Source organism: Physeter macrocephalus, chromosome 14 (genome assembly GCF_002837175.3).
Source record: "Physeter macrocephalus isolate SW-GA chromosome 14, ASM283717v5, whole genome shotgun sequence".
Lineage (NCBI taxonomy): Eukaryota > Metazoa > Chordata > Mammalia > Artiodactyla > Physeteridae > Physeter > Physeter macrocephalus.
The window spans coordinates 84,420,299-84,443,489 of record NC_041227.1 but is presented as its reverse complement, the minus strand read 5'-3'; the positions used below and the strand labels follow the sequence as shown (position 1 = coordinate 84,443,489).

The 23,191-nt window shown below is 44.3% G+C and overlaps 1 protein-coding gene across 1 annotated transcript in view; it reads left to right on the top strand.

The window, feature by feature from the left end:
• Positions 1-23,191, top strand: part of COX10 (cytochrome c oxidase assembly factor heme A:farnesyltransferase COX10) — a 113,843-nt gene that overhangs the window by 23,164 nt on the left and 67,488 nt on the right. Inside the window, 1 exon segment of the mRNA XM_024127899.3 lies at positions 1,618-1,742. Within this exon segment, the coding sequence (XP_023983667.2) occupies positions 1,618-1,742 (125 nt within the window).

Here is a 23,191-nt window from a genome sequence, read left to right as displayed (position 1 = left end):
GCGGCTCCGCGGCACGCGGGATCTTCCCGGACCGCGGCACGAACCCGTGTCCCCTGCATCGGCAGGCGGACTCTCAACCACTGTGCCACCGGGGAAGCCCTACCCCTTTCAATTTTAAACAAAGTGAATTTTCTTTTTACAGTATTTTTAGCTTGACATTTCAGTGACTGTGTTGCTATCTTTTCCAGTATGGTGGTAATTGATTTTTAAAACTTATTTATAAATCACAATACAAAATATTGACCTGGATATTTAGAGACATCTAAAGTTGTTTTTTATTTTGGTGACTCTAGATTTTACTAACTATATATTGAGAAAGTTATCATGGATTTTCTACACTTTTAACTACCATAGATGTTTATAAGTAGTCTACTTTTAAAAAAAATAAATTTATTTATTTATTTATTTTTGGCTGCGTTGGGTCTTCGTTGCTACACGCAGGCTTTCTCTAGTTGCGGCGAGCGGCGGTTACTCTTCACTGCAGTGCGCGGGCTTCTCATTGCGGTGGCTTCTCTTGTCGTGGAGCACGGGCTCTAGGCACACGGGCTCAGTAACTGTGGCACACAGGCTTAGCCGCTCCGTGGCATGTGGGATCTTCCCAGACCAGGGCTCGAACCCATGTCCCCTGCATTGGCAGGCAGATCTTTAACCACTGAGCCACCAGGGAAGCCCAGTAGTCTACTTTTGGTCTAAGATTCAAGGTCTCAAAATAGAGTCAAGAATTATTTCAACTGATTTACTCTATGGAGAGAAGCAATTTACTGAGTTCCACTTTGAGAGAGAGAACCCTGCTGTCTGTTTTCCTTCGAATTCCCGCATTGACACCATGGACCCTTTGTTCTTCGGGTACCGCTGGGAAGGAGCCTGGATGTTGAGGACTCTTCTCCCAGTCCTGGCTTGTCGCCACACACGGGGCGACACGTGAGGAGCCACTGAACCCATGTGCAGGGCTGCTGAGTTGTGCAAAACAAGATGACTGATCCTAGAACGCGGCCTGTTGTGAAGCTTAGCGGTTGATGTTGTGATGTCTGGAAAGAGTGACAAGCCTCCGCAAAGGAGGGTGCTGCTTGAGTTTTGCGCATCTCTTGCTAGGTAGGTGTGGCTAGGGCTCCTGCCTCCACGGACTTATATTCCATGGAGGAGCTGGAGTGTGACAAGTACCGGGAAGGGAATTGAAGGGTGATGTACCTGGGGAGGGCCTCCCTCACGTGAGATGCTCAGGGAAGTTCTCCCTAAGACGTGATATTTAAGACAAGATCTGAAGGACGAGAAGGATCCAGTCGTGGGAAGAGGCAGAGGGAACAAAAAGTACAAGGACCTTGAGGCAGAAAAGAGCCTGACCTGCTCAGAACAATGCCTGATGTCCAGCACGGATTTTTCACTCTTGAATGTAATGGAGTTAAAGGAAAATTGGCATTTTTCTATAGTGAACACATATAGTTTTTATAATCAGAAAAATGTTTTGTAAAACTTTTTTTTGTAAAACTTTTTTTTTAATGAAAGATCAGCCTACAGGTCGTGTTGTTGTAGTGGATTATTTCACATGGAGGGGGCTTGCTTGGCCGTTACCGTCTGGCCCTGCGTGGTGACGAGCTCTGTTCTGTTTCTGTGTTGCAGCCCTCGTGGTCAGCACCACCTCAGCCGGATTTGCCTTGGCCCCAGCACCTTTTGACTGGTCCTGCTTCCTGCTGACTTCTATCGGAACTGGCCTGGCTTCCTGCGCTGCCAACTCCATCAATCAGGTCAGTGTGTCACCTTTCAGCTGGATCACGATTTTGTTACTTCTTAGGTGATGATGCTGTCACATTAAAAAAAAAAAAAAAAAAAAACTTCCAAAATTGCACCTGTAGCTGGGAAGGTCCTGTGAACCCGTGTCCTACAAGGTCTGGGGCGCAGAATCAATTTGTCTTTCCTTTTGAGGTGAAAGGTTTTCAAATATTTTTGAAAGGTTTTCAAATATTTTCAGGAAAACAGACAGCAGGGTTCTCTCTCTCAAAGTGGTTATGTTAAGAGTATCTGCCTCAAATGACCAGGATTCAGGGTTAGGAAGTGTTTTAGGGCCGTCAGACTTTCTCCTCTTACCCACTTCAGGTACATTCCCCTGAGCTTACGTTATTGTGTGCTGTTCTTTCTTTGGTTTGACTTGTTTGCGTTTTAAACCACCACTATGCGAAATAGTGCATTTTAAACAAGCATATCCAGCTTAAAAAAAAATCAAAAATTCAGTATTCAGTAAACTTGGTATGTGGAATCAGAATATATCAAAAAATTAATTAGCACATTATTTTTAATGCATCTTCCCCTCCCTATTATGTATTACTTTAAACATCAAAGTGATTCTCCAAAATAGTTTTCTCCCCCCGCCTGGTCATTGTGGGGTGCCCCAGCCTTGTGGCTTTCTCATGAGATGCTGTGGTGGAAAAGTCTTGGCTAAAACGTAAAGAGAGTCGTTTTCATCACCAGAACACCCAAGAGGAGTTGGCACGGTTTTAAAACTGGAATTCAGGTTACCAGCAGGAAAACAGCTTGGCTGAGTAGATGCGTGAGTTGGTAGCCTGTAAAACATGAGCGTTTTCATTCGGTCATGCCTAAAATCGTTGTAGTTTTTACAATGTGTTACCAGCTTTTTGGAGAAGGCTCAATCTATTTCAAATAAAGTTAATTTTCTGTTACAATTTTAAACATCAAAACAGCCTTACAGTGAGGTTCAAAGAGCCCTGCTCCTGTGTCCCGCCGGTAAACCATGATGCCATCTCTTCCAAGTTGCTCCTACCCTTTGCTACCCTCCCATATTCCCTGGCTGAGAGAATGATCATGGTCTCACGATGAACATGCTTTTAATGAAAATTGGAATAAAAAGCAGTACGAGCAAAATGGATTTATGTGGCTATTTTGGGGTCTAGGTTTCAAAATACTTTTGAAATTATTACTTTTATGTAATTATAAATCTGGGTCATACGATTAAGCCAGGCAAACATTCTCGTTGTCAGACTCCTTTTAAGCATTGAAGAACTGCATTTATCCGTGGGACACCGGCTGCTGTCCCTTCTGTTTCAGTTACACGGGTTTTAAACAGCGGCTTCAGACAGAAGTGTGGAGGCTCAGAAAACAACAAGAAACTAATAGGCATCAAAGGGTTCAGAAATCCCCCAATATTGTAAAAGATAGTACAGAACGGCCTTGCGTTGGAGCTGCCCGCCTCCTGCTCCCACCACCACCAGAAAGAAAAAGGTGGTTCAGGAATTCATCACGGGGAAAAACCCTTCAGTTGTAGCAAAGAAATACCCGGAGGAAATAAATGATTTACATGTGGGCAGAAATCTGTGGAAGCTGAACATAAACCAAGGCTTTAGAAATCTTAGACGTGTAAATGAGCTTAGGCGGCTGTGTTAGTTCGCAGTCTATAGGAAGTACATTTGCTGCAGGGGGTGAGTTGGGTTCTGTGGGTTTACACTGGTGGGGCTCTTTCTGTGCTGACAAGGGGCAGTGCCTGTCGCTTCCGTTCGTCACCCCCGTAGGCTGGCTTCCTCTCCCGGCCCACCTCGCACGCACACAGCCGTCCTGCTCTTCTTCTGGAACTTTCTCACACCCCCCGCAGCAGCGTTGGGCGTGGCGCCCGCCCTTCATCAGTGCTGTTGGACGCGTGAATAATTTCCTCGTCTTACTGTACTCATCGCATCGCTTCCTTTCACTTGCCTTGGACTGTGATTTCACTGGGAAGCCCTGTGACACTTAGAAAACCTCAATGATTTCCACCGCTGTCGAACCGCATGGTTGTTATGCTACCAGTTAGCTTCTTAAATTACAGTATTCTCTAAATAACGTCGGAAATATTTTAGTTCTAGTGTCGTTAGGCAGTCTCATATAATTAAAATAAGGGAATGTGAGGCGATTTTCACTAGTGCTTTTCTTTAGCGTAAGCAGAACGAAGAGCACAAGGCCACAAGAATTTGCCTGAGTTCTTGAACAGCAGATAAGGAAAAAAATAGTCCTCGGAAAAAAGGAAGCGCTTCCTGCTTTTTTTTATCCGCGCCCTGCAGCATGTAGGATCTTAGCTCCCCGACCAGGCATCGAACCTACGCCCCCTGCATCGGAAGCACGGAGTCTTAACCACTGGGCCGCCAGGGAAGTCCCTTCCTGCCTTTTTAAGGGAGCTGGTGTTCAACTGAAAGAAGGCAGATGTGTGGTTGGTGTGCGCGAATGTTCTCCAGCTTCTGATAGAGTTCTATAGGGAGAAAATGTCTTTCCATCACGTTTATAAAAGGATTCAAATAACATTTCACATTTTTTTAATACTTCTCTTAGCTGTTATTCATTTAGTTCTGAGTATTTCTTCTTCGTACCCTGCTTCTGTGATCTCTCTGTGTGAAAGTAGGAACAATAAAGCGTTGGAAAACAGTTCTTACATTTCTTTTAAGGAGGGAAAATGAGGTTTAGCTTCTGATTTATGAAGTCCTGACTAATGCATAAAGAGATTCATGTATATGTAAGAAACCACTAACATGACAATATAAAAAGGAATTACACCCATGTTTTGTAAGCCATATGCATGCTTCATTTAAAGCCATAGGGCAGCTTGAAAGCGGGAATGCCTTCCAAGGATGAAAGCAATCCATAAAATTCAGCGACTGGAAGATAAAATGTTATAGATGGCTTTGACTGATCGAATCTTGTAAAACGAGAGACCAAAAGGAAGAAGCTGAATAAATTCAAGTAGAATGAATGAACAAGTTGAAAGATAAGAATTATCAGAAAATTATCATCACAACTCTTGGTTATTTGACATAACAGATATTGTTGTAATAAGCTGTATTGGGGATTATTTTACTTATGTTACACATACGTGAATTTTTTTAATAAAGGTCAAGAGTGTATGTCAGTAAGTGCGTGTCTACAGGATGAATTTTAACAGTGATTCCATTTTATGGATGTGCCACAACTTTCCCAGCCAATCCTCTTCGCTTGCAACTTTTTGCTTCTACAAGTAATGCCACACGCACCTCTGTTTTTAAAGGACAAAATACTGGAAGTGAAATTGCTGAGAGAAAGGCTACCAGCCAAAGCATATATGAAAATGATTTACTGCTGGAATGTATGATCTTAGCAGAATAATTAATTTCTAATATTAATACAATGCTTTAGAGTTTACAAAGTGTATTTACATAAATTATTATTTAAGCCGTACAACCCTGTGGGGGTAGGTGGCATTATTTCCATTTCTATTTGTAAAACGTTTTGTTTTGCCGTTGAATTATTCTTTTTAAAAGCAACATTTAAAAATTATGATGAAAATAAAGTGTTTATTGCACATCAGTGAGAAACTATAAGTAAGTAAAAATAACAGTAACATTTTTTATTCTGTGTCCCCTTGTGCCAGGCACTGTTTGGTGTGTGAGAGTCACAGCAGAGAAAAAGCAAAAATCCCTGCCCTCGTAGCTTGTATCCCAGCACCCAAATAGATCCACTGCTCTCGTAGCTTGTATCCCAGCACCCAAATAGATCCACCGCTTACCGTTGTGATTTATGTTATTACTGTACAGACTTTTTTCACGCACATACCTTCATATTAATTTCTCACAGAAATGATATATATATAATATATATTTTTTCTTTTAAGTAGTATGTCATGAATGTCTTTCCATGTCGATATTTGCTATATAGCATGATTTTAAGAGTCCTATATAGACATACCGTGATTTGTTTCATCGGTTTCTCCTTATTTGACATTTTAGGGATTTTCAATTTCTGCCGAAATAAATAATGCTGAGCTGAAATTCTTGTAGCTGAATCTTTGAACATGTCCACAACGATTTCTTTAGGTAGATTCCTGAAATTGTGCCACTGCATTAAAGGATATATAGTTTTCAAAATAAAAAGTTAAAACTAAAAAAGATACGTATTTTAAGTACAGCTTAATTTCTTCCCTGAAGGTCTTTTTTTGTTTGTTTGTTTCAAATCAGCTTATGCTTCCATTTGGCAGTGTGTGACAGCTCATCACTGACGCTGCGTATTAGAAAATCTATGCTGGGTTTATAGGTGACCTTAGATGTGTCCTTTTAATTCAAAGTGTTTTGATTCCTCAGGAGGTAGAGTGGTTTTTTATTTGGGGAGACTGTTTAAATGCTTATTTGCCATTTCTGTTTGCCCATTTTGCTGCCCGATGCTTGCCTTTGTTTAAGAAGTCTCGAAGTACATAGATTGGATTAACTTTTTCTCATGTAAGGTCGGAATATTTTCTGGTCGCCATATTTTTTGGGTTTTTTTTGAAGTGCAGATGTTTCATATGTTTATACAGTCAGATCTTTTAAGTTTTAATACAGGGTTTCTCAGTCTTGGCACTCTTGACTGTTTGGGCTGGAAAACTTTGTCCTGTGCATCCTGGGGTGTTTCCCATGGTCCCTGGTCTTTGCCCACTGGATGCTGTTAGCACCAACCCCCTAGTTGGCAATGTCTTCAGACGTTGCCAGATGTCGCTTGGGGACCACAGTCCTTTGGTTGAGAACCACGGCTTTGATGATTTCTACTTTTGGTTTCACTCTAGACCCTGGCTACAGCTCCTGCCTCGGGCAGTCTCTGGCTCACCTTTTTTCTTATGTAACTGCCCACTGATGGCTGGGGTGATCACGTGGCCTGGTTTATGCTGGTGTTCCTTGTGTAATTATTAACAACGCCCCTTTTAACTCAGTTTAGACAAGAAATCCTCTGTCTCTCTCTTCATAGCCCACCTACGCCTTCCATCTTTCACTATAAATGTGGTGTGGTAAAAGCATCTTTGTATCAAATGATTCGGGCTTGGGTTCTGGCTTTTCTACTCCCAAGTGCACTGATTGGACCCAGGTCACCTGGCTTGCCTCACCTTCACCCTCTCTGGTTACGTGTTGGATCTACTGTCAGGCTAATTGTGGTGCTGTGTGTGTGCCTGCAAATAAGACCAAGAATATTTTCCTCCGTTATTACTCTGCTGTCGGAAGATTGTTCAAGAAGTTTGGTGACTTGTTGTGTGTTGGATCTCTTTAGTTTTTATAATATCCCTGGCATACTGAATACTACAGTTGCCATTTACTTTCAGGGTAACTGGCTCTATTGATGGGCAGCCTGGTGATTCGAAATGTCTTCCTCCTGTTGAGCCAAAGTTGGCCTCCTTATCCCTCCAAACTATGGGTCATTGTTCTCCTGTCTGTGACAGTTCAGTGTCCCGTCTTCCTTGAGACCGTGCTCCCAGTCCGTCACTTCCTAACTGTGGTTAATAGGCTCTTGTGGTGTTGCAGTAAAATTATTCATCTGTAGCTCATTCCTAGGGAACGCTGAACTCCTTGAGACCAGTGATTATGATTTACTGATCTTGTCTAACCATCACCTCTTCCCACAGCATATAGCTGGCCGGGAGGGTGAAATTCCAAAGGAAGTCATATTGGGAAAAAAAGGAATATTTATGGGGGAAGCGAGGGAAAGTAGCAAGAAATTTCCATAATAACAGTAGTCGCAGCTGACACTTATTTCGCACTTAACCAGATGCCAAGTAAGGTTCTAAGCATTTTGCAAGTATTAGCTTGTTTAAATCTAGGTTCATGGGATTTCAAAAAATGGCTCTTTTGAAAGATGAAATAAATGATGAATGAATTCATAACCTAGACTTAGCTCTAAGAAGAACTATTGATGTTCTCAGAGACTTTATTTTGGAGACAACTACAAGAAAGTCACAAAACGTAATAGAGTTTCAGATCTGAGAGGTAGGTTATAATTAGAGAGGTAGAGGAGATGAGGTCATGTTATCTTTGGGATCTGGTGCATCAGAACGTTGAAGAGTTTGTACGAAAGGGAATGAAAGCGATCAGAGGTGCGAATAAAACAGGGTCAAGAAGAGACCTGTTTTTTGTGTGATACTGACGATACTTGAGAGATTTTCACGGCTGAAGTAAGGTAAAAAGGAAGAGCTTTGGATAAAGAGCTCTGAATTATAGGGTGGGTAGGGCAAAAGACAATTCACAGCCTTTTAAACTCTGAGAGGAGAGACCAAGATTTTCCTGTTTTCCCAGTGAATATGAGATTAATATCTAAAGCATCTTTCTCTGTTTTCCCTTTCTCTGATGTTTTTGGTATTGACTCTGCAGTCTGCCTTGAGCGCCAGGAGTTGACTTCCGTCTTCCATGCTGGACAGAAGCGGTTAGGAAACTCGGTGTTGTGTTCTGGGAGAGGAAGGCTGATGTCAGCGGACACTGGTGATGTGACGTATGGAGCATGTCGTGTGTGTAAGAAAAATCAATATGAGAAATGTAGTTTTCTTCTGAATGTTGTGATTCGTTTGACTTCGATGTTTTAACTGGTGGGCAGCTTGCGTTCACTCCGAGGCTTCTGATCCGCACCTTGTGGCTTATTCAGATGACTCAGATTAGCTACTGCGCTAGATCAGTTTTGCAGAGTCTTTGAATAGCATGCGGGAAAAAGTCTCCAACTAAATATGTTTTTTATATAAGGCAAATGATGAGCATTACTGAGCAACGTCAGAAAGAAAATGCGTTTTCAATGCAGAGTCTCTTTCCCTGCATTGATATAACCCCAAATAGTTCCTAAATTACATTTGATTCTCTACCCCAGCATGATCCATCTAAGTAGAGTGAGTTTGGCATTGGAATTCATAACCGCATAACTCTAGGTGAAGTTTGGCCAGCAAATGTAGAGATGACGATAATTTGAACATATATTCGTAGACAGTATTTTATAATTTACATGCCACCTTAACTGGCCATTATTTTATTTGCTTCTTACAACAACTTTGAGGTGGCATCATCCCAGTGCTGTAGAAGAAAAAACTTGATCACACATCTGAACCTGGTCAAATTGAGAGCAGAATTTGTGGGCCGTGGGCCCCCAGTTCACGGCTTCTTCCCCTCGCTTGAAATGTGTTAGTCCGGGCACCACTCGGAATAGGGCTGTTCCCACTGAATGAGTCACCTTCCCCTAGGTGACTGGCATCCTTGCTGCGGAGCCCTGGAGGTGAAGGAACCGTCATGGGCCGGCAATGTCTCTGTCTCTAGTGAGACAGGGAGGATTTGAAGCACTTACGCCCTGTAGAAGCCAAGTGCTCCATTAATGTTAGCTGGTATTATTGTTATTGATATACAAGTGTGGTCTGTTTCTGGCCCACTTTCAGCATCTGGTTACCGTCCAGTTGTCTCCAGTTAGGGTCATAATATAGAGAATGGGATATTTTCCTCAGTGTACTAAGAGCCTTGGGTTAGCCTTGCAAACTGTAAGAGATGCGTGTGTGTGAATATGCATATATATTTATTTCAAGCGTGTAATACCTGCACTTGGTATTGGAATATGTGGTGACTTGGGCTCAGCAGGCATTATTCGTCCTCTGCCACTTCATAGCCATGTGGAGTTGTGTAGTCAGTGCTGGTAAATCTAAGTAATACTGGTGAAAAAGGTTGATAAATCACAAAAGCAGATATTTAATTGAGACATAATGGAAGTGATACTAATGTAGGTTTTTGGAGTTGTGGCTCTTGGCTTGTGTCTCTGGGCAGCGGGTTGTGATTGACTGTGATGGGGGAGGTTCAGAAACTTGCTTCCTGCCTGGATGGCTCCCTGTCTTCTCAACCCAGCAGGAGTCAGGCTGAGTTTTTCCCAAATTATCTTTCTTTTCTTTTCTTTTCTTTTTTTTTTTTTTTTTTCCCAAGTCTTCAGTTATGTTTTGCCTTTCCTGATAGCTTGTTCATCTGAATCCCTTCAGCTTGTGTGTTCTCTGCTCGGAACCAGCTTCCCTGCCCCGCTGTTTTCTAGGTTCGGTTGACTCTTGGTTGACCGATGACACTGGTGTCAAACTTGGCCGTGTGGACTGACCCTGGGAGGCCATCTCATACTCACTCTCTTGGCCTTAGTCGCTGCTTTTAGGGTCTAACACATGAAAAATTTCAATGTTTTAGTATTTTCACTTTAAAATCGGAGTCATTTGATGACTCTGAATTCCATACTGAACTTCCAGACACTTGAAAGGAACAGGAGTAGGAACGAGGGTGTCGGCGATGGACAGTGGAACAGATTTGTTAGACCTGTGCTCTTGAATCCAGACCGACTTTTAAGGATCCTTTGTTTGTTGCTCTTTCTAACCAGTAAAGGAGCTCCATACTGCTTTAGGCAAGGTATTAGACCTTTAAAATTTGTATGTGAGTGATTAAGTAAATCCTAAAATTCACATTTTCATGACCACCCCAGTCCTGTCTTATCGATTTTCCAAGAAGTTTTAGAAAATATTGTTTGGCAAGAAGGGGAAATTACTTACCTGTGTGATTAATCTTAAGGAAAATTTCACTCTGGCATTTCCTTCAGATCCTATGCCAGATTTCTCTTGGAAGCAATGATCACAGGGGGAACAACGAAATTCTAAAGGATTTGAGTGATGGAATGTAAAGATAGGGTGAAACAAAAGAGAAAATTTGGTAGTTAATAAGATTTATGTATACTTGTACTATAGAGTATCTTTATACCTGAAAATATACTGTGTAACCTTACAATACTAAGAAAATACGCAGTTTTAGCTGTTATTCCAACGGAGATTTCTTTAATCCTAGAAGATATTTACCTGCTAGCTTATAAAAAAGAAAACTACGGCTGAAATAAAAGTCTAGTGTATTATCCTAACATTTTCATTAATATATCTGAGTAAAATTACGTTATTCTGATACCGCTTTTAGCAAAAATATGGTTGATGATCTAGAAAATTGCTGCTGTTCATATTGCTGTTATTAGGTGAACTAATACGAAGGATTAAACGGTGCTGTGTATAATTTCCTTAAACAGCTTGCTCAGGATACGTGACTAAAGATCTCTCTCCTAAAGTTAATGCTGTCAACTCCTAATTTAAAATAATGGGGATTAAACAAGACGTGGGATGTTAGAATTTAAAAATATCTTACGACCAGATTCTCAGTTCTTATCAGAATATTCAGGGACTTTGTAAATTAGGGTATTAGTAAAGGACACTTTTGACTGAGCCTGGATTCCCTCCTTGATTTCCACTTGCTCTTGAGTAAATGACGGAATGGCAAAATAGCTTATTTAAATAAGCATGCGGTTAACCTGGAACAATTAGACAGTCCCCGGATTCAAAGTCTAACATGTTTTCGCATAAGAAGAAAAATCGTTCTTCAGTTTTTCAGCAGAGAGATATTTAGCCATCCCAAATGCCTCTGGCTTATGTAAAGTCAGGTCGCATTAAACAATGACGCTTTCCGTAAGTACGTGGTGAACAGTCAGGCCTCAGGACTTTGTTTTAATGCCTCTGAAGGTCTGGAAGATGTGACTGAGCTGGCTTTCACTCGCGCGGAGTTTTGTTTGTTGTGCTGAGTTCAAGTCAAAATCGCCGAGGCGGGGAGCGGGGAGGTTGTCGGAGTCTCCCCGGTGTCCCCCGCCTGCTGGAGAGAGGCTCCGATTTGCCCGCGACCGAAAAAGCAGGGTGCTGTTAGGTAGTAGGAAATGCTAGTACCCGGTGGTCGTCTCCTCCTGAAAGTCATTTTCGGGAAGGATCCTCACACATTCATCGGCTCCTTTTGCCAGTGATCTAAAGGTCAGTCCCTGCTCTGAAGTAGCTCCCAGTCTGGTAGGGAAGACAGTTGTGTAAATAAGTACAGTGGAATAATAAAGCGCACTAGTATAGGGGAAGAATACAGGCAGTGCCGTAGGTGTACAGGGAAGGGGCCGGGAGTGGTCACTGCCCCCTCTGGAGGGCAGGAGAGCTTCCCCAAGAAGGGACCAGAGCCTCCAAAGGTCAGGTGGGTGTTTACCAGCTAGACGCGCGTGAGAGGGGAACTTTCCAGGCAGAGAGAAGGTCATGAGTAAAGACCCGGAGACCGAGGCCCCGGGTGGGGCTGTGCTGTGAGATTCGGCCGAAGGACTCGGCAGGGGTGGGGCATCGCGGCCAGCCTGCCATGCTCAAGCATCCGGACTACCCTGTAGGTGCTGGGCAACCATGGTGGGTGGTCATAAAGCCATCACGCCTGTAACGGCCCTCGAGCACTCTAAGGGTGGAGAAGAAGGCGCTGACTTTGACCCACGGACGCCGCGTGGTCCGTTTCCTCTCCAGCCCCACCTCCTTCCACGTCCCCGTGTCAGGTCGTGGCGTCTGCCGGGATCACAGCTGAAGTGTCATTCATTCAGCAGATGCTTCCTACAGGCCTGTGTCCTGCCAGGCACTGTGCTTGGCGCTGGCAGCAGGAAGGTCGCTCCTCTGTTGGAGTTTAAGTGGAAAAGCAAAAGGTGGGCGATAAATATTTTAACAAGAAAACACCAGGCAGGGATGAGGACCTGATGAACGTAGAAGCAGGCAGTGCAGCAGCGTCAGGCCCCCGCCTGCATCCCCCGGGCAGCATGCCTTCATGGTGCTTTTCACGATTGTAAGGATGCGTCTGGGTGGGTGATTGAGTGATTGTAAGCTCAGCGCGGGCAGTGACCTTGTCTCTTTCTCTGGCGCAGGGGAGCCGCTCAGAGAGGCCCGGAAGGCTGAGGGTCGAGCCCAGGCTCGCTGACCAGGCTGCCGGTGGAGGTTCGGTATCTGCCACCCGTGAGCCCTGCGACTCGGGCGGTTGACCGAACCTGTCTCAGCAGAGGAGGCTGTTGAGAAAGTAAATGACGCAGTTAGTTCTTCGAGAAGGGCCTGGTACTTAGAAGGCAGGCAGGCAATGTTAATTATTATGACTTCTTACTAACGGGAATTTATTGAACGAGGAAAGGAGATGGGGAGATTTTCTTTCTGTGACGCCAAGCTTGAGGACAGACCGGTTCAGATAATAAGTAGAGCTCATGAGAGCTTGAAGGGGCGTCGTTAGGAGAGATGCCAAGTTAGAGGACTTGATCGTTAATTTGATGTCCTAGTGCGGAAAAGAAAGGTGTGTACACACCCGGTACATTTCTGACATGGGGGAGTGGGTGGATAGAGTGCCATCCATCCACGATGCGCAGGTGGGGAACACAGAAGAAGGAGCAGGTCTTGGCAAAGAAATATAATGCAGTCTGGATTTGGCGGCGGGGGTGGGGGGGAGGGGTGGCAGGTAACGTTTGCCGCGCTTTTGGCATCTCCAGGTGGGGATGGGTGGGGCCAGCATCTGAGCAGGAGACAGAGGGAACGAGAACGTGGAGCGCTGGTAGCAGAAAACGGACGGTGGGCATCCAGGTGGGAGAGAATGGGGGCTGGGGGCAGGGAGCGGCCTGCACTTGAGGGCAGTGGAGAGGCTGCACTCTGTGGGCTGAGACTGGTGTGAACATTTTGGGTGTTTTCTGTGGTGGGAAAATAAAGATCTTGGACAAACAGAGGGCAGTTACGTCAGAGGCGTGTGGATGGATCGACTCAGATTAAAACCCCAAGTCCCCCTCTGGGTGCTGCTCTCCCCGCTCTGGCAGCCTTGCTCATCCAGCTCCAGCCACGCGGCTTCCTTGCCCTCACCCCAGCCCATTGGTAACGCTCCTGGCGGGAGTCCGGGGGTCCTTGTGGCCGCTGCCTCCTCACAGGTGTGCACGTGGCTTCGCTCCAACTTCTGCTCGGGTGTCTCCCGCCCTGAGCCAAGGGCAGGCCCACACTGCACTCCTGTCCCTCTCCTCTGACATGATTTTTGGTTCGTTGTCTGTTTCCCCCACTAGAATGTCGGCACCATGAGAGCAGAGCCTTGGTTTTATCTATTGCTCTTCCCCCAGGGCCTAGAAGACGGTCCGACACATAGTAGGAGCTCAGCGTGTGAACGAGTCAGTGATGAATGTTGCTTATCGTTTGGTGGGAGAAATGGACGTCAGTCAAGAAGTGACGCAGATAAATGTAAAATCACAGCCGTGGTGAGTGGGTAAGGCGTTCAGGGCACACAGGGGACGCCTAACCCGTCCGTGAGGGAGCCAGTCAGCGGGTTGATGCCGGAGAAGCAAACTGGAAACCTGTGCTTGGCCTCGTCACTCACCCCGGTCTTCCTGTGGATTGCGTCTTGGGGGGGGGAGGGACTTACCTGGGGGCAGATCCAGCTGTGCAGCCCCAGCCCCTTAGGCTGCCAGTTCCTGGGACTGTAACTGTGTTTGTAGGAAACAGTCTTGCTGGAAAGTGATTATAGACAAGCCCCAGAAGTGAGATTTTTTTTTTTTTAAACCTTTTCCGTGATCACAGGGAATTCGTCTCAGTTACCCACAGTGATTTTTTTCCACTTCGGAGACAAATGCTTTGGGGTCTCTTCCTTCCATGTTTTACTTGCCATTTGAGGACTGTGTGGTGGCCTTGATGAACTCGAGGGTGAGTGCCCTGACCAGGGAGCAGCTGCTGTGCTCAGCCCAGATCAATGCAGGACCCGTGCAGCTGGAACCTCCGGTTTTTCAATACAAGCTAGACACTTGGGTTTTCCTGTGAAATTTCCTGAGTTTTCAGTGTGAAATGTTGGCTCAATTTTTTGAAACCCTGTGTATTCCAAACAAAACCTGTCAGTGGACTGAATTTTCCTTGAGGACTCCACCCCCAAGTCTAGCCTTTGAAATAGGACACACAATTTATATATTATCATTTACCAAAATTTTTTTAAGAAGAAGAAGAAAGCATAGAAAAATCTTCCTTCTGAAAACAGAATTCTTCACAAGTAAATGGTGGAATGTACTTTTCTCCCCTTGTTTTCATCATGCCAAGAAAAGTGAAGCACAAAATATCTCAGTAAGTTAGATAGAATCAAGCCGGTGAATCTCAGGTTGGAGATTAAGCGGCTGCATTTCTTGGACACGTGTGTCTTTGCAAGCTGTACCGTAGAAGAGCTCATTGTTTCCAAATTTTAAAAAAGGGGTATGGTACTGTTGTAGCATCCAAAAGGTAAAGTCAAGGAGGGTCAACTGAAAATTGCTTCAAGAAACACCTGGAAATTTCAAATGTGTTTACAATTATTTTTCCACCGATGGTGATGGCGTTACATTTCAGAAAGTGCCATTAATTGTAATGCAGTAACACACAGCTCTCTGTGAAATTTAAGTCTGTTGAGTATCAGCACCTTCAAAGACAATAAAAATTCCAGCCTGCATTTATCTATCCCCCTGTGAGGAGTTACTACAATGGATATTGTATCATTCCATGTGAAATTCTTTGCCTTAATCGTCTCTCATTTATTTGCAGTTGTCTGAGGTCAGTTTTCCATTTTGCAGTTGTCAAACAGCTGTCAAATTAAAAGGCAGCTCCTGTGTTAATTTACATTTCGTGCCATTCCATATTAGTACATTTCTTGGCTTAAGGATTTAAATAGTTATCCACATGTCTTAATCATCCTTTCCCTCATTAGCCCATTTTTCCCCCCACAAATGTCCACCTACAAATTAAGTATGATACTCTAAATATCTTCATTATTTTCTAAGCATAGCTTTAAATGATTTGCGTGAACTTGTAACAAAATCACTTGGATTAGCCAATTAATCCACCGTTGCTTTTGCAAGAAGAGAAAGTCAAATCAATGTAAGCATGTCACTCTTACTTTCATTGTCATGCTTGTTTGCATCCTTACTTTTATCATTTCTGTCATATTGAAGCCTAAATAGTAACTGAATGTAGAATTCTTCATTTGCTTTCTAAATGTCTGCATAGGAGAGTGTAATAGTAAAAAGTTCAGCGTTCATTTTTAAAGTTCATTGATCAAAGACACGTTTCTGGATATGCCACTGATGTTTTACAACAAAGTGTCTCAAGCTGCCAGCAAGTGACATTAACACTGTAATCCTCTGTAAAGAGGTGTTAAAAGATAGACTGAGGCATCTTAAATTTTTCAAGAGTTTCTTTGAGCAAAAATCGATCCAGCCTGGGCAGCACCAAACCAGAAGTGGTTAGGGGTGCTCCCAGGACAGGAGCCAAGGAAAAGGCTTTTCCTAGAGAGGAGGCTAGGGAAGCCAGGAAATGATTTGATTGGCTGTAGCTTGAGCCTTGTTTGGGAACCTGGTTGGCTGTTTGTGTTTGGCTGTCCTTAGGTTTTGACTTCTTCACCTCGAGATATTTACAGGCTTAGGTTTTGTTTTGCATACGCAGGCTGCTGAGACATTAGAGACATCGCAGTCTAAAGGGCTCCTTGTTTATTGAATTTAACAGAGGTTCACTCTAGGTGTTTGAGGCAGAGTTAAGTAATTCAATCAAAGAATTACAGTCATAAGCATATATAATTCTTAGTTATTCAATAGAAAACACTTTAAGTGGATATTCTTAAGTATGGCCATTAGAGATTAGTATGTGGTAGCACAAAAACATTCCCCTCTTAAGTTGTATTTAACCTTTTGCACTCAGGTCATTTAATCAATATTTGTTTAGTATGTGTTTTCCGTAAACTTGTGTGTTAGGCTTAATTTAACCTTCTCTGGGTTTTGATGTATTCTGCCCTGATCTCATAACTCCCTGTCACTTTCTGTGACACCGCTTATGAGATTGCATTTTATGTTTTGCATATCTGAATGTGCACTAGCCTCTGAGCCCCTTTCTGGCCGCGAGGGCATATTTTGTTTATCTTAATTCCCAGCACCGGGCGCTCACTGAATGGCTGTTGAATGAGAAAATGAGCCCTCAAGTGATAAGGTAGCTCAGTGGTCAAAGGGGGGCCTAAATCAGCATTGTTGTTCTGGGCCTTTGTTATTCTAACCTCATCACAGCTGTTATTTAAAAAAATCACATTTTACAAGGTAAAGAGGAGGATAATCCTGTTGTTTGTACAAATTCTCTTGGAAACTTATTAGCCATCTTTGAAAGGATTAACATTAAGATTGTAATAAAGCAAGTTGAATTAAAATTGAATAATCTGAAGGGAGCAGACAGAAGAACCAAGCTTAAGTTAATGCCAATGTAAAAGTGATTTATAACAGCACAGTAGGTTTTTTTCATACAGAACTAAATGAGAGTGTTTATTAATTTCATCTTTGTCATTTGAAGACTTTAAAAAATTATTCTTCATTAATTGGTACTGCAAAATGTGTGGATGTAATGAGTTATGTGTTCTCTTTGCTTACAACTAATAGCTATTAGTGAAAACATATTCCAGTGATTCATTTCCTCACAGAAACTTCATTACCAGAGGAAAAAATTAGGTAGGAGATACAGAAGCCCAGACTCTTCACATACCCTGCTGTCTACTCAACAGCTCTGCTTGGATTTCTGTAAGATGTCGGAAAGATAATGTCTAAAACTGAACTTTTCATCTTTCCCCGTAAACCTGCTCTGACCGCCCATCTCAGTTGCTGTCAATCAATCCAGTGTGATGGTTGTTCAGACCAGAGCCTTTGGAGTCATCCACGACCCCTGGTTTTCTCTCAAACCCCAGATTCAGTCCATCAGGAAATTATGCTGATTGGACACACACACACACACACACACACACACACACACACACACACACACACACACACACACACACACACACACACACACTTAGCTGTAGAGGTTATGCGGAGAGGCAGGAGGATGGTTGGACCGTCACATCACCACCACTGGTGTGTCTTGCCTGGGTTATGAATAGCCTCTCACTGGGTTTGCCGCTTCTTCAGCCTGTTCTCAACACGACATCCAGAATGACGTTCTAAAACGTTAAGTGAGATCACATCCCTCCTCTGCTCAAAACCCGCCAGGGACTCCCCAGACCCCTGTGAACATCCTGCCTCTCTCCCCCCAAGTTCAGTTTCTTCACATTGATCAACACGTTTTCTCATCTCGCTCATCTTAGGTCTTGAGAAAAGGAAACCAGTCTTATGTTCATAATGTGTTAATTACAAGTATTTATTGGTCGTCGTACTTTCTTGTTGGTTCATTGCCACGATTGTTCTGTCATGTCTTTTGTCTATTTTAGCGTGAAGACATTTTCTTTTCAAATGGTATGTAAGAGCTTTATGTGTGTTTAATAATTTGTTGCAAATATTTTTCCGAACCTTTCCTTGACATTGCCCTTTATTTATGTTTATTTATGTTATTTTAGAGTATAGGGAAGCCTTACATTTTTTAAATACTCAAATCTGTTGTTTTATGAGGTTTCTCCCGTGGGAAGGGTAATTAGAAAGACCTTCTACCTTCTACCTATATTTGGAGTCTTTAAAAAAAAAAAAAAGGTTATGAGGTGGTAATTTAACTTAATATGGTCCTAAATTGTTAGCCTGTCATCCCAGGATTATTTTGAACTGCCACTCTTCAAATAGCTACCATTCGGTTATATTTGGATTATTTCTGTTTCACTAATCTGTTCATTCTGTTGTCTCTAGAACCACCCCCTTTTAAGAAGTTGATCCCTGTCATGTACTTTGGTGTCTGAGGCTGCGTGTCTCCCGCAGCGCACGTCTTCTTCAAGACTTTTTTTGGTGCTTCTCATCAGTTTATTGGTTCAGGTGAAGTTGAGAATCTTTGTTTCGAAGTTCTTAAAAGAAGAAAACCCATTGGATTGTCATTAGAACTCCATTGCACCTGTGAATTTACCTGTGGAAAACAGACATCTTTGCACTATTGAGTCTTCTTATCCAAAAGCATTTCCTAGCTCCTAAAGACTACTTGCTAACTCTTGAGGGCAGTAAGGTGCAAATATAACAGGAGGCAGCACTCGATAGACCAGCCAATCTGCAGATGAATCCCAGCTTCAGAAACGTTAAAATATAGGGGAGAAGAGCACATAGAAGAATCAAAGAAATACACTGTTTTTTTTCTGGTTTGCTCACACTTTATATTCTTAGTAAGTGTAATTTCTAAAATTTAGACCGTCTCCCTTTTTTGAATGTTCATTCCTAGGTTTTCTTAGCTCTTAGATTTTTAGCTTCTTTAAAAGCAGGCCCCATTTCTCACCTGTTTTTCTGTTATATCTGCCTGTACTCAGGCAGCTTTTTCTTTTTTCCCATACAAGTATGCTGTTATGTCTTCCTTTAGTTCTTCTTTCATGGTATTGAGAGTAAAAAGCAAATGCTTTCCAAAGCTTACTTTTACTTTTACCAGTAGGATTTTTTCGAACATACGTTCTGCTTCCTCTCGGCATTGTTTGCACTGTTTCTGTGGGAAAGTTTTGATATTCCCACTGTTATTCCCTGTTTATACACCACTCAACTCACAGAGGTCTCTCCAGCCACAGTATCTGCACTGGTGCAGAGTGTGCAGTATTTGCTTGAAACTACAGGTGTGGATGCTGGTCTTCCTCTCTGCCCTTGTGCTTTGCCACAATGGGTATGGGTCTCCCTTCCACCGAACGCTGATATTTTTGGGTTCTTCATCTGCCCCGAGGTGATATCTCCTGGTCCCGCTTCCTGTATTCTATGTAAGTTTGTAATTTATGCCTTTATTGAAGCAACCTGGTTCAGGTATTCAACTTGTTTTCAACTATTTTGTCTTCCTCTGAGCGTCTATTGTATATACCCGTCACTAGGCAACGGAGTTCACAGGAAACTCCCCGATACCTGGGGAGGGAGGAGGCAGACGGTAATTCAGTGATCACAAATTGTATTTGAAAATTACAGGACTGCTTTAGTGAGTGCTGCAGGTGAGAGGTGCCCGGAACTATTTGAGTTTGTGAGAGGGATGGGGACGATGCCCAAGCTGAGAAAGATGAGTGAGAGCTTCCCAGGGAAATGGGGGAGGGAAGAGCGTCCTAGGCAGAGTGGGTAACAGGCCCACTTGTGCACGGGCCCCACGGCAGAAGGGGGCGTGGTCAAGGACAGCTGGGGGCGCTGTCACTGGGGAGAGACGGGAAGGGGCTGCTGAGCGCAGGGTGGCCGCGGGGAGGAGGCCAGAGGGCCGGCCCCGGATGGTGTAGGTGCCACGGCAAGGTTTTCAAGAGCATTTCGAAGCCGTTGTCACGCTCTAGCATCTCTAGAGGGATCACCTGATCAGATTTGGTATTTAAGCCAGAATGGATACGGGGAGAACCGTCAAGAGGCTTTGCCATTCTCCAGGGAAAAGCTGGTGGTGGCTTAGACCAGAGCGATGCCGGAGGGGGTGAGTCGGAGAGGTATTTGAGAGAAAATGAACAGCACCTACAGATTGATTCACACCCGAGGAAAGAGGGAGAGAAGTCGTCAAGGGTGACTCCTAGGGTGTAACTTGTGAGATTAGGTGGATGGTGATACCATTCACTCAAAGAGGACCTAGGTTTGATGGAAGAATCATGAGTTCAGTTTTGGACATGTTGAGTTTGAGGTGCCTTCATTATAGCCAAGAGGAAGTGACAAGTGGACAGATGGATATATGAGTCTGGAAGTCAGAACAGAGGAACGTGTTGCAGACGGAAATTTGAGAGTCATCCCAGAGATGGTGTTTGTAGCTGTGGACACGGATGAGCCCAGCCTTGAGGCGCTGCGCTGTTTCATGGCACGAGGAGGGGGATGCCCTTGCCGAGGACGCTGGGGAGACAGAGGAGGAGAAAACCAGGGTACCAGGGGAGCAGAGGGCATAATGAAGAGGGAGGGAGTGGTCAGCGGTGTATAAAGCTGCCGGAGGCCACGCGGGCCCAATCCTAAGGCGGTCTGCTGGGGGAGGGGGGAGGGGTCGTGGGCGATGGGTTCAGGAAGAGCTGTTCCCACGGTCGCTGGGTGGGAAGCCACGGGCCCACAGCGAGGCAGGATTCCAGAAGATGCCGTTCCCACGGAATAGAAGCGCACGGTGCTTGCGGGAGTCGCGCGGCGTGGCGTTCGTGGTGGCCAGGGTGGAAAGAGGACGAGCCATAGAAGAGGATGAAATGGCGGCAGCGGGTGTGGGAAACTCCACACGGAAATGGTGAGTGACGGCCACGCCCTCTGGGACACAGTGTCCCAAGGCTTGTCCAGGCCTGGTCTCTCCACCCGATGGCTTTGTATCTCCGCAGCTTAGATCCTTAGAAGTGCAGACATTACGACGCGGAGAATCCGTACCTTTGGAACGCTTGGTCTTCCCGTGCAGGCGTCGGGTGTGTTTTCCTTCTCCGTTGTCTGCCCTCCACGCCGTGAATTTCCTTCCTCCATGCTTTCATCTCTTTGTCCTTTCCTTCTGTGATCTGGGTGAATGTGTCCTGCTCGCTCTGCCTGGGACTGGCTTAATTTCCTTCAGGGTGGAGTTTGTTCTTTAGTATTGATTGCTAGGGTTGATTTTAATTCTGTAATCATATTTTTAATTTATTTGTTCCCGATTTGCAGCTCTCTTTTTATATCTTGTCTGCCTCAGCCAGTTGTATTTCATCTCACCTTTGATTTCAGGCTTTATGATCTGAATTTTATTATGAGTAGGTAGTCAACATCCATTTTAAAAATTATATATTTATTCCCCGGCACTTTCTGAGAACCATGACAAGGAAGAAAGTGACCAATTGAAAAACTTAAGCCAGAAGCAAGGTTAATGTTTAGGGATGCATATCTTAAACTTAGGCACTTCAGCTTTAAGCAGCCTAGTAATCACCATGAAAGAGAAAAGAATCCAGTCGGGAGGCTGTGTAGTATGATGGCTAAGGACACAGGTATGAGTCTTGCCTGTTAGTAGTGGTGTGACGTGGAGGCGGGTTACTTCACCTTCCTAATGTTTTGATTTCTTTGTGGGAAAATGCAGATGGTAATAATAGTATCTGCCTGTGTCATGTGCAGGCATTCGAGACAGGCGAATGAAACATTATTTCTATTCTTACAACCTAGTGGGAAATAGATATATACACAAGTAACTGCAGTTGAAGGCAGAAAATAAACAAGAGAAATGAAGTTGTATAGGATATCGTAGAAGAAAGATTATCTCCGGCTTCTAGAGGAGGGAGCACACTTAGCTTGGTAGACCGTGCAGGATTTGAAGTTGGCGAGAGGGTGGATCCAGTTGGAAGAAATAAGCTGAGCCTGAGCAGGGCAGCTGGAGGGCATCAGGCAGACATGCACGTGTGTGGTGCGGAGGGGCCTCCAGTGGCAGGTGGCCAGGAGGAAGCCGTTGGCCACAGGCTGGAGCCGTACGTCGGGTGTCAATCACCAGGGGAGGGAGTCCAGGTCTGGTTCAGTAGGAGAGTCGCTGACGTGGGAAAAGCCTAGAGGCATGTGGCCAGTGCGGGTGTTGTTACCACCGCCCCAGCGAGACTGTAGGACACAGGAACTCAGAAATGATGGTGATAATACAGAAATGGATTTGAGAAAAAAAGGGCCTTCGTTCTGAGAAATTAAGTTACCTTGAGCTTGACTCTGTTAGTGTGCAAGTGTGTCCGCCGGCCTGGGTGGCAGCCACCACTCTGTGACACGGTCCCCTTCCTCCTAGGACACGTGAGACCGCCAAGCCTTCGGCGTGCTCTGGCAGCCACCGGAGTGAGGTCGCCGTCGCCCTGTTGAACCAGTTGGTATCTGCCATCTGTGATCTTTCCAAGTCCATGCCAGCCTACTGATGGTAGTTTATCATAGTTTTATCATAGTTTGTTTGGTTAACGTTTTAAAACCAGGGAGAATCAAGAGAAGTTTAATACAATTATAAATAAGACTGTGATCCAGAGAAAATATGTTTTCTGAACTTTTAACTGTGAGTAAATGATTAGCAGTGCTTTTTCATGAAATGGAAAGAAAATTATAAGAAATGCCGAATTTTCTCTTTCAATCTCTTTGAGTAGTTAGTTCCCTAACTTTTGCTACATGGAAATTTCACCGATGTTGAAATTAGGTTATATTACAAGTGAAACAGATTTGCCTTCCTGAAGATCATTTCTTACACATTCCTGTTCTCATTTGAAGTTCCAGTATGGTGGTTATGGGACCACGAACTTGTTAGTTGCTGACCCGATGATAGTGGGCCGTGTCAGTGGGCAATAAGCCTAGCCTGCTGCCGTCCCTCTTTTTGGCTGATTTTTCTTTCTGTACACATTTTTCATTGGCACTTGTCCAATTTGATGAGGGAGGGATGGGGTAAGATGGTAAGAGGCCTGCTTCTGTAAGGGGAAGTGTGTGCGTGTGGGTATCCTTGGGCTGTTACGAAAACTCATCTCCCAGTAGTTACCTCACCATCATCAGAGTTGTAAATACAGGGCTACAAGTTGCCTGCTAGAGGCTGCTCCTTTCCTCACCCCACATGATTCTGTCCATTCGGGTGTGTTCCCAGTAATCTGCTTCCACCTTCTGTCTAATCTGTTACTGGGTTGATCGTATTGGGTTGTTTCCTGCCTCTGCTGGAACAGTATTAATGCCGCACGCCGCAGGCCAGGGCTCACCCTGATTCTGGCCCTGTGTCTGCCCGGGCATCCCTCCACCCCTAAGTGCTTGTGTCCCC